The sequence below is a fragment of the Protomyctophum bolini genome (genome assembly GCF_963924005.1).
Source record: "Protomyctophum bolini genome assembly, chromosome: 14".
NCBI lineage: Eukaryota > Metazoa > Chordata > Actinopteri > Myctophiformes > Myctophidae > Protomyctophum > Protomyctophum bolini.
In genome coordinates, this window is record NC_137875.1 from 36,060,655 (window position 1) to 36,073,172 (window position 12,518).

Consider the following 12,518-nt stretch of genomic DNA (forward strand, 5'->3'; position numbering starts at 1 on the left):
GGGAGAACACACAGTCTGTTGAACCAGATGCACTGGGAGAACACATACTGTACTACACTGAAGGAGAAAAGAATGAGCGCTATAGAGAGTCAAACACCATAATGAAGTCCAGTGTTTCATACAATCGTATACCATTGCTGTTGGGAAGAAACCTTGTATCTTCATACTTCAATTGTGTATGTTTTTTTCATAAATGAATGACCTACTTTGGCACACAATGTCACACAAAAGTAGCAAAAGAAAGCTCAAAACGTCGAGATGTGTCTTGCTAGCTTTGCTGTTTTTACAGTAACAGTTTTGGACATGCAGTATTAGGTTTCCATCCAATAGCAACGATATCTTTGTATAGTAGCTATACATATTACAGTATATCTTCACAGTGCCATAAGTGCCGTTTCCCAGTTCCATGCCATATACTAATACTACTATATACTATATAGTGTCAGTACCAGCATGTGACACCGCATAAGACTTCTGAGACTGTTATGCTACGAAAGCCTTCCAATCTCTTCAAAACCATGGAAGGCTGAACTAACGACTGGGGCCTAAGAATTAAGCCTGCAAGATCAGTTTTGGGGCCGAGGAAAGAAACTCTTTTGAAACCTTTGGTCTGTGGAGAAAACACTTTGAAAACCCGCCGGTATGGGATTTCACTCAAGATAAATACAGCAAAGCCGGACACGTTTGTTTTGACCTACTCGGTCACACACCAGATGCCAGGCTGGAATTTACAGGACAATTCCGATACCGTCAGATAAGATGGGAATCAAACGCTTTCATCAAATGTTTTTTGTATTTCCTTTTTTTTTGGCCTGTAGTACTTTAAACTCAGAAAATATATTTAAAAATACAGTTGAGAGAATATAATTTGTATAGTACATAAAGTACACATATACAAATGTAAGAAATTGATACTTATATGGGTCAATTTGGTTACATTTGTAGTGTACTCTCTCAGAGTACATTTTAACCCTGGGGATTTGACTGTGGACCACGCTACATTTTTGAGTGGCGCTAGGCTAGGCCCTCCAATGCATGGCTTTCTGAAACGATGTCATGTGGCAGCCATGGCCCCTCTGTGGCGGCGGTGGCGTGCTGCTGCGCGGGACTCGGCCTCACGTGCAGACATGCTACGGCTTATTCAGCTCGGCAACGAGCTGAATCATTGCACAATCGTTAAAGTGTCCTCCTACCTGTTCTCGGTCAGTTTCATGATGGTTTTTCCTTGCGTGGAGAAGACGATGAAGGACATTCTCAGCATGGGGCTGGTAAAGACACACAATGGTCTCATGTCAATTACAGATGTCGGAAACAGTGATGTTTTACTTTACCTTAACACATTTAGGCCTGACGTCGAAATAAAAAAAAAACATTCGCTCTGAAAGTATATATATTCAAAGATTTGTGCCGCATTTTCACGATTTTTCAAAAATATTTTTCAATAGCTAAATATAATGCTTAGTTAAAACACCAAAAGGGGTTCCCGTCCAGAATTTAATACATTATAATTGCCCTCTATAACAACATTTTAAAACACCTTCATATTTTATTTTAGAAATAAGTTTCTTTCTTTTGTTCAAGCGGTTCAATGCCCGTCGCAAGTTGATGATGTGATTTGTCCATGAGTGCAGTTTTATACCTGATAAACTTCTCCGCCAGCTGCTCCACGAAAGAGTAGATCTCTATCCAGTGGTTTTTGACACTCCCGGACCTTGACAAAAACACAAAACAATATTATGAAGAATTTCTGTTGCTGATAGGAGTGCAATGTTTTTGAACCTCACTGCCCACACCAAACAGTGTGAGTACTGACACGGCAGGACATTCACAACAAAGTTATGTAGATTGTTTATAGTATCAGAAATACCTCCAGTATACAGCCTAAAATGCTGGATCAGGTATTGGCGAGTCTAATGCACTGATGCACCGATTAACATCACTTTTCAGTATCTGGCACTTTATTTTTTTGTTTAATTTAAAGCTTTTGCGGTTGTTTACATTATGTTATGCCGCCTATGTGTGGTGGATTCTGCCAATGTTTTGGGATGTTTTTGACGGAAATCCACAAATGGCAACAAAGCTCTGTTCCTTTTGAAATGCATTTGCAGCATCCTCCTCATTGGCAGAATCAAATCTCCATGTGACGGTACCCTAACATCTGTATCCTTAGTTAATTTTGACCTGAGATCAGATTCTAAAAATGTCTTCTACATCCTGACAGTTTCATGAAAAAAAGCTCGTGGTGCGCCACTCGGTGGCGCGCTATGAGCTTGTAGATCTGCTATTTTTCAATAGCTAAAGCATAACATAATGCTAACACCAAAAGGGGTTCTCGCCCACCCAAAATGGGTTAATAGGAAACACCTATTCAGGTCACAGAGCAAAAAACAACAAGTAACACACTATATAATAGTGTAATGAAAACAAAACAAAATTAAATATAAAACTTAAATACAAGATAGTGGAGCAATAGAATCACAATGTGTTTTAACCTCAATGACCAATCAAACAGAAACAATGTGAGCACTGACACAGCCAACAAAGACACCTGGACTGTTTATATAGACAGTCATTCTTCAACCTGCTAGACCTCCGATTGCTGATAATTATTGAATCAATATTTTGTCAAAACGTGCAACATTTCTTTGTAATTAATTTAATTTAACCACTTATAGTCTAGTTGCCAGCCCATAGAGCCTCATTGTGAACCCGGACATGTTGAGTACACCAAAGTTTTATGTTAGAAATGTTGAGTATGGGCCCCCAGCATGTAGAAACTGCCGGATGCTAACTTGCATATGTTGAGCAATTTCCATAATTGGCATAATATGTGACCATACCATTAACAACCTATAGAAGGCAAAACAAATCCAAATTTCATCATGCTTTATGTAGCATGTGACATGTCAAACTAGGGGTTTTCATGATGCTGAATCCATTCCTAGCATTAGTTTAGCAAAAAAACACTCCTTGGGCCATAGCTACTTAGGCTACTTGGCCTAAGGAGTGTTTTTGTGCAAAACTAATGCTTGGAATGGATTCAGCATCATGAAAACCCCCTAGTTTGACATGCCACATGCTACATAAAGCATGATGAAATATAGATATTCTTTTCCTTATAGGTTGTTAATGGTATGGTCAGATATTATGCCAATTATGAAGATTGCTCAACATAAATGCAAGTTAGCATACGGCAGTTTCTACATGCTGGGGACCCATACTCAACATTTCTAACATAAAACGTTGGTGTACTCAACAAGCATTTTTTTTACGTTTGCCTATGACGACATGCTCAAAATATGGACGCCGGGTTGAAAACTGTAATCGCAGCTAACGATGTAATAAACAAATACAAATAACGTTCCGATGTACAGTATTATCGGCCAACCCGAGATATGGGTCAGGCTCTGGCACAGAGACGCATTCCATTATCCTGGACCTGGGCAATGACCTGCTGTCTGACAGTGAGAGCTACTGGTTCTTCTAGCCTGCCCTGCAACAACAACATACTGCTGCATACATTACAGAGTGTGGCCTGTCTCGCTAATGAAGCCCAGTCCCAGGGGGCTGCTAATGGGGGCTAATTGCTACTGGGGCAGAGAGACGGAGGTTAGACGGGGACAGATGCAGCAGCAGTCTGCCCTCTAGCAGACACCATGCAGCAGGCAGCTGGGCCTGTATATGCCTCCGTGCACACGTGCGCTCGTGCGCGTGTGTGTGTGTGTGTGTGTGTGTGAGGGGGAACAGATGGTCCCACAGTGCGCGGCCAGCCTAACAACAGGTTGGGGGCCCGTAGAGTGTAAAGGCTGTGACATGCAAAACAGAGGGACCCCAGAAGTAACACTGCAGGGAGTGTGTGTGTGTGTGTGTGTGTGTGTGTGTGTGTGTGTGTGTGTGTGTGTGTGTGTGTCCTGTTATAGCATGTTGATGACATAAGAGAACAGAGGGGCACAGAGCAACAACCCAGCAAGGGGTACGGGTGTAAGGGCTGGGTGGGACAGAGGGGGTGCAGGAAGGAGGTTGTAAACAGACCAAAGTCTGGTTTGATTTTAGACCTTAGATTCATCATGCATCTTTTGCGCCGCCCCATTGATTTAACCCCTCGTGGTCATTCACCAGCTCGTTTCTCTTTCACAAATGGCATGATGGTGTATTTTAAAGAACTAATCCGGAAAGGACACACATAGTCAGATCATTCAACATTCATTGTTTACAAGTGAGACAAGCATAAGTACACCTCTGATAGCTGCCTATAAGATTATAAATTGTGCAAATGTTTATCTGTCACAACAATGTCCACAGTGTCAGGGTTGGGTTTACATTTCTCTCGCAGGCAAACAAATAGGAGGGGGGACAATATAAACCCCATCTAAGGTTTTCTCTTAATAGCTCTGCGTCCCTCTTCTAAACAAACAAATGAATAATGTCTGTGGGCAGTCAATCTGTTCTGTTTACAGGAAAGCTCAGCTGTGATGTTAGTAACCGTCGCAATTGCGATAAAAAAAGGCCCTTTGTCTACACAAAGCACTATAAATCTGCAACCTCTAGAATAGATGGTGTGTAATTATGTGCTTCGTGGCTTTTATTCAACATAAAGACGTTACGTAATGTTGCAATTCAACTAAACGGCATGCGGAGCGACGCTCGCTTCTCTTTCACAGAGGACCTGATGTCCTCACCGTCTCGATTAGACCACTTCAGATCCGCTATCATCTGTCATTAAAGTCTTCGCTCGTTCTGGTTACTGCCATTGCGCTTGGCCATATGCCCAAAGCTACAGTGTCAGTGAAAAAACAATATATATATATCAGCACCTACTCTGCAGCACCCAGACAAAAAAAGAAAACCCCACAAGGGTTATTATTCTATTTGTGGGCTACCAGATATACAGGAAAAATGCAGCCTGGTATTTGGTGCGGCTCAGACAAGAGCGATGGAATGCAGGGAGCCAGTGGTGTCAGTTGCTCCCCTCCCGGCTGTGTCTGTTGGACACAGAACCCAGTGCAACAGACAGAACCCACCTCTCCAATAGGCATGTGTTGACGTCAGCCTGGCAAACTGACGTCTGGTACATGGGCACCGTGGCAGTGGTATAGCCAAACACCAGAGCTCAACCTACACTTAAAAATAAAAGTTGTTCACGTTGGCTTTTTGAGGCGCATCTTTGAGGGGGGGGGGGGGGGGCTATTTGGGGCGATGAGATGCGATGTGGAAGGGGAAAAAGGGGGTTCTAAAAGTATTGTATTTTGTTTTTGCAGAGAAAACAAGACGGGGTGTGATATGGCGTGGCTTCCCCTCTGATGTCATGTTGAAGACATCGTGTAGAATGTATTTGATGACAGTCTTGGCCAAATATGGGAGGGATGGGTGGATCTGATATTATGTTTTAACATTAAAATATTCACACACAAATAAGAAATCACTAATTGTGTTAAGAATATTCAGGGTTGTGCTTCCTTGGCCTGTACTGCTGTGTTCTGTGAGATTAGCCGTGGGCACACACACAGGAGTCGGACCCCCTCAAAAACGAGATGGCGTGCACGCGCGCACACACACACACACACACACACACACACACACACACACACACACACACACACACACACACACACACACACACACACACACAAAGGCAGTTGTATTACTATACTTGTGAGGAACAAGACAATTACAAATCCTAACTTGACACATCATCATATTACTTGACATTCGATCACACGGTAGGGATTAGATTATGAACCTACGTGGCACTTGAGGTCTAAAAACGAGCCACAAGTAAACACAGACGTGGGGAGCAGGGCCCAGTGGCCCACTGCTGCTGCGGCATCCAGACAGGCAGATAAACAGTGGCACACCAGAGGGCTGCTCAGGCATGTCATGCGAGCCACAGGCAAATCCTCAATGTCAACTTAACTCTGATGAGTGTAAAAATGGATGCAAATTAAAGGGGGCGTTAAAGTGATGTTTTTTTTGCCGGGAAAGAAAGGTTAAACGCTGATAGTAGCCTAGTCTTTGCTATATCAAGCAGAGTAGAGGGTCGGCCGTAGGTTGTGAGCAAATCCTTTTTTTTCCGTTACCTATATTTTTGTGTTCGTTCAACAGATTCGACATAATTTCATAGATAAATAAAAAAGGTTCAAGAAGATCCACAAATTACTTCTTTTTTTTAAAAGAAGAAATCTTTTCCGTTCATTTGCTACTGATCGTTTACTTTACTGAACAAACACTCGAAGGAAATAGCAATGATTACTATCGGAATATAGAGCTATTTAACACTTATTTGATCAGAAAACATATAACTTACTTCACCGACACCCCCTGTGAACTAAGTTCAGGATTTAAAGTTTGTTTACTAGACTAACTGTAGACTAACACAGGAGCTGTCTTGCTACTGTACGCTTCAGCATGTACAGTCCATCTGCGTATGGTCATAAACACTGCTGTACTCTTAACATGTTATGACATGCCAGGCTGTTCAGCGTCCCTGCGTTCGTATAATCTCACCTCTCTCAGACTCAGCCCAGATATGACAACAATGTCAATTATAATGTCTGAGCAGTGCTGGTGGAGCTGCACTGCTCTTTGGAGGCTTCAGGGATCACATACTGTATATGTATTGCTCTGTGGGGTTTACCTGAATATCTGCAGTGTCGATGAAAGAAAAATAATAATACAAATACTTTCTTTGACTGCCACCGTTAAACTCCGGCGCTGTCGCTTCCTTGCCAGGCGGATGCGCGGGATCTTTTATTTTGAAAAGCCCAAAATTCACCACGTCAAATGAACCGCCGATTGTAACTTTAAAAGTCATCAGAAGCGTTAATATTGTTACGGTGGTTGCACACTGGATGCGTTTTCCGGAAAACCAAAAGAAATACGCTGCTAATAAATCAGAAAACGTGTTCAGTGTGCAGGGACCTTAACCGTGAGGTACCGACGATTCTTTTAATGAGCCCCTAACATTGAAGTTCTGTTCAATCACCTCAATCTTAGGCTCAATTCCGCAAAAAACGTGGCCTAAGATCGCGCTGATAATGAAAGTATGGACGGCGGGGAAACATCTCAGTGACGGACCACACCACAGCGGAAGTGAGTCGACCCAGTTTTCTGCCCCACGAAGCGAAGGGAGGGTCTGCCCCACGAAGGGAGGGGCTGGAAGGAGCACCGCGGCTTGTGATTGGGTCTTCATTCAATGTAGGGGGTCGAGGATTTTCTATTACGTATCGGGTCGCAACTCAAACGGGGCTGAGTCAGCTCAAGTGAACTTTGCAACATTTGACACGGCAACTCGCTCGCTTTAGCTCGCTCTATGGTGTCTCTCGTAGCTCAAGTTATTCGCTTGAGACAGCGCCCCCTCTGTCGCGGTCTAAAACTATAAGGCGAAAGTCCCTCCCTTCGTGGGACAGACGACTGTTTCTCGGAAGCGAGCATATTCTGAATCAATAAAAAACCCAAAAGATGTCTTCGGCAAGAATCGACTACCCAGCAGCACATAAACAAATTCAAATCAGCCCCACCTTGATATTAAAACTGAACACACCACAGGTGTTCATCAAAGACACATTGACATCCCACAATACAACTGTGAATTGGCCTGTTCTGCATATGTATATTTTTTGAAAGGTCTATTGTAACTTCTAACTTTTGTAAGTATATTTTGATGCCAATGCATTTGGACTGTTATTCAAGAAAATGAAGGATTCATGAATAGGACTTTTACTTGAGTATTATGGTATTGCTCCTTTTACTTAAGTAGCTAGTCACTAGCCTATTTCTCTGACTTCGGGAACTTCCACAGTTCTCCACCCCTGTTTAATAACTCACTTATTACCGTAACAATAGACACCTAGTCTGTGTGCAGAGAGAGAGAGAGAGAGAGAGAGAGAGAGAGAGAGAGAGAGAGAGAGAGAGAGAGAGAGAGAGAGAGAGAGAGAGAGAGAGAGAGAGAGAGAGAGAGAGAGAGAGAGAGAGAGAGAGAGAGAGAGAGAGAGACTACTATTAGTCTACATCTGCTCCAGCTGTGTCCGCAGGCAGGCGTCATCAGCCTGAAACTCAATCCATCCATCCTGCCTGAACGTTGCCCTGCCCACAAATCCACATCCCGTGGGGAAGAAGCTTAGGCTCTGTTTTCTCCCCCGGTCGAAAAGAATAACTAACAGAATAACAATAGGTATAGTAGCAAGCCTATACAGTTACAAAGTAGCCGAAAAACACTTAATTTAATAGGTTGAGCTTCAAGGCAAGCCTCAAAAGTTTCTTTCAAACATAAACTATAATACACAAAGCATCCAATGGACGCGTGTAGGACACACATGGGGAGAGCTCAACGCATAGCTATTCCGTCGCAAGACTGTTGTTGTTGCATGCCGACAACAAGAACCAGAATTTCTAGCTGACAACTTGAAAGATCGATTTTTGTTGTCGGCGAGCGACACGCACAACAAACGCGTCGCCATGCGCTCTGTCTGTTTGTCTGCGCGTTTCTAAAGCATCTTTGAGGCGTCGCATGGCAATGCGCGGCGACGTAGAAGAAAGTCACTAGTCTGAAGTCATAAATAATAATGTGGGGGGACACTCACTTGTCCAGAACAAAGTAGAGGTCGAAGGCACCTTGACAGGACCTCTCCTCCTCCTCCTCTTCCCCGTTCTGCTGCGCAGAGGACGGCTGCAGAGAGACAATCCCCAGCAGAAGCAACACGGCGAGAGACACGCAAATCCGCGTCAACGCCATCTTATTCCCAGGTTTAGGTTTTGGGTATAAATTTTTTTTACCCACCAGGCTTCTTACTCTAAATAAAACAGCTTTGTTTGTTACATCTTCTCGGAACGTCGCACGCGCCACTCTCTGTTTGTGGACAACAGGCTAAACAACTTGTTGTGTTGTTGCGGTCAGATCCTTAAGGCTTTCTCTGCTCCTCCAAAGCCCGGCTCGGCGTCCCTCTCTCAGACTGCACAGCAGAAGAGGGGGAAATTGAAAAAAGAGAAAAGTTGAGTAGCAGGATGGAGGAGCCACACGAGAAGGAGGAGATACAATACTTCTACTTTCCGGCATGAGACATGATTATATGACACCAGGCATAAATCAATCTCATCCATTTTATCATCATCAATGTCACTATGTCAGCATAACGCCAGTTTACACCAGATTGGGAAGAAGTAGGCTGAATGTTTAGGCCTACTTAAGTTCAATATAGCCGGCTACTGCAGTAAGTAGGCTATAGTAGCTTATTATTGACAAATATTATGGCCTGCGTGCCAAATGTGAAAGTATAGCTTATACTAATGCTACTCATGGCCCACACTTAGTAATAATGCATGAATGTGTCCATTTCATGTTGTAGTTATTTAGTTTGAATAATAATAATAATAATTGTAATAATATAATATAATAATAATTATTATTATAATACAATAATGATAGCATATAATAACATAATAATAATATAGGCTAAATCTGTAGAGTAACTAATAGCCTTAAAGGGATATTTCACTTTCAAAAAAACTTTTGGTCATTTTTGAGAGGCTATGTCCAGCTTTGAGGGTTTGTATAAAACATTGTCTTAACACAAACATTGAATGCCATTGATTGATTGATTGATTGAAATATTTATTAACAGTTTGCAGAATTACAGTACATTTCAAGCACAAACTCAATACAAAGACTGTTAACTGTGAGTGGACAACCCAATTAAGCATTACACTTGTTTACAAGAGGGTCCACCTTGTTCAATTCATCAAAACATTTAGGGATGTACAAATAGACACTTTGTACATCTCTGGGTGGTGGGGGGATTCAGATTTGTACGGGGGCCAGTTTTGAATTGCAGCCGTCCGTAGGTGCACTTTGAGAGCGGTTTTGACGGAGTCAAGGGATTTGCATGTCTTAACGACTGTTGGTAGGGTGTTCTACATTTTGGTGGCATAGGAGCGAAAATAATTTAGTCCCTTGTTTGTGCCGAATCTGGGTTGTACATTCGTTGCACTCCCTCTGGTGTTGTGGGTGTGTACTTTGTTAACATTAAGGAAGTATCTAGACAGGTACATGGGTATCTTGGTGGTGTATCGAATCTTGTGGACCAGACCCATTGCAAGATGCTGTACTCTGTCGTCGACCCTAAGCCATATAGCCTGTCAAAGTGGGCAGGGGTGAGGTGGGTTCGGGGGGTGAGGCCAAGTAGGAGCCTGACCAGTTTGTTTTGGGAAGTCTGGAGCCTAGTTTTAAGGGCCTTTGAGGTGCTGTGGTACCAGGAAGTGCATGCATAGTCAAAGAAACCTTGTACGTGGACTCCTGTTTAGGTCTTCAAGATGTTTTTGTTGACCAGTGAGGAGATCCTGTAAAGGAATCTTGTTCTTTGGTTCAGGGTTGACTTTTTTGATTATGTTGGTGGCCATTTTATCACCGGAAAGATTGGCCTCCAGGATGGAACCTAGGTAGTTAATTTCATCTTTACGTGTGATAACATTGTCACCCACTCTAACCAAGAAGCCATTTGCCTTGAGATTACTATTAGATCCAAAGAGAATGGATTCAGTTTTTCAAGATAGTTTGTTATCGTGTTATCGTTATAGTTTGTTATCAGCGAGCCAGGTGCAGATTCTACCGAGTTCAGAGCTGAGGGCCTTTTCAACCTGCACTTTGTTCCTGTCCGAGATTAGCAGTGCCGAGTCATCTGCGAACAGGAACAAGTTGCAGTCACAAGCTGAGGTCATGTCGTTTACATATAGGAACAGTAAAGACCCTAGTATGCTTCCTTGTGGAACGCCACAGCTCACTGGGAGGGGGAGAGGGGGGGGTGTTCCGGACCATTCACCTCCACCATCTGTTCTCTCCCCTGCAGGTAGGATTGCATCCAGCTCACTGATGTGCTATCGAAACCAATTGCTTTTAGCTTGTTAACCACTAACCAGTATGGAGTGGTTCACGGTGCCATTGAAATTGAATGGCCAGTTTTGAGTGTTTGTGTAAACACAAACATTGAATGTCATTGACAATGAATGGCCAGCTTTGAGTGTTTGTATAAATAAACACAAACATTGAAGACAAAAGTGAGGACGCAAATTGTGATTAGCCGGAATGAGATGATGATAAGAGCGCCAATCCCTTCTGTGGGATTTTAAGTTAATTGTTGCAGTGTACCTTCTGAAACCTGTGGTTTTACTCCCCAAAAAACGTGGGAATTCGATATTGGATTAAATCCACTTCACTGGAGTGGCATGGTGCTCTGCTATGCCCCCATCTGAAGAAAAGAAGAACTGCAAAACCTATAGGCTACAACAAGACAAGTCAATCAGGGGTCTGGATGAAAATGAACTGAGAAGAAGCTGCTTTTGTCAGTTGTGGACTTAAATTATTTATATTGACATTTTTATATTATTACATTCTAGAATGCTGGACATGTTATCCCATATTAAGAAAATGTTTCAGCATGGCCCCATGCAGTGAGTCATTGGCCCTAGACCAAATGTATGGCAGTAATTAGTCTAATCATGGACATTAATATGTGTGGGAGGTATTGTGACATGATGACATCTTATTGTTGTCAGCACAATGACTTCAGTGAAAAGCTGTCGAATGTACAAATGAACATAGGCTGTTATTTAATGTAGGCCTATAGTACAGTATATCATGTAGCAGTATATTACACCAGTTTTAGCTTCACTGCATTGGCTTCCGGTTGTTTCTAGGATTGATTTTAAAATTATTTTACTTGTTTATAAAGCTCTCAATGGTCTCACACCTTCCTACTAAAACATGACTACCTGCCTAAATATGTCCCAAACCGCCCAGTGGCCTTCCACTGCTGGCCTGCTCGCTGTGCCTAAAATGGCAACTAAAAAACACGGTGAAGCAGCTTTCTGCTTCTACGGGCCGACCGGCGTGGAACAAACTCCCACTATACCTTCGACAGGCAGCCTCTGTAGACACTCTTAAAGCACAGCTCAAGACCTATACTTCTACACTCTTGCTTTTAATTGATCTTTTATTCATGTGCTCACTGTATTGCATTAATGCTATTATTTTAATCTAATTATTTTTTGCTCCATTGATCTGTAAAGCACTTTGAGCTGCATTTCATGTCATGAAAGGTGCTATACAAATAAAGTTTTATTATTTGTATTATTATGTAGCAGTAGTGGCCCATGTGGCCTCTGCCTATGATGACCAAAAGGCTAATATCTCCCCGGGGCAAGGGGCAATTAGTGGTTAAGATGTTGGCTTTGCTGGGCGTTACATGTAGGCCTGCATGCGTGTGTGAAATTATAATTATCTAAATCACCAACATGGTCTTGTAAAATTAATCTCATTCTGCAACTGACAGTCAGCGATGTTGCATGAAGAGAGAGATCCCAATCATCCCATGACCCTGACATGTCCAGACTGGACCAAACGTCACACATGCAGGATCGTCATGGTGGTTGAACTGAAGCACTGATTCCAGCTGTCATGGTTCTTCTGGAAAAAGAGGACTAAAAGAACAAGAAGAGGCAAAGGAGATGCAGGAGAGTTCAAGTTCAAA

At 42.7% G+C, this 12,518-nt stretch overlaps 1 protein-coding gene across 1 annotated transcript in view; it reads right to left on the minus strand.

Moving 5' to 3' along the window:
- antxr1d (ANTXR cell adhesion molecule 1d) overlaps nt 1–8,944 on the minus strand; it is a 44,994-nt gene extending 36,050 nt beyond the window's left edge. The window contains exons 1-3 of the mRNA XM_080782665.1: nt 8,580–8,944; nt 1,640–1,711; nt 1,194–1,265 (exon numbers count right to left, since the gene is read on the minus strand). Coding sequence (XP_080638791.1) covers nt 1,194–1,265; nt 1,640–1,711; nt 8,580–8,731 — 296 coding nt within the window. The 5' untranslated portion in view covers nt 8,732–8,944. The remainder of the gene's footprint in view (nt 1–1,193; nt 1,266–1,639; nt 1,712–8,579) is intronic.
- Between the last annotated feature and the right edge of the window lie 3,574 nt (nt 8,945–12,518).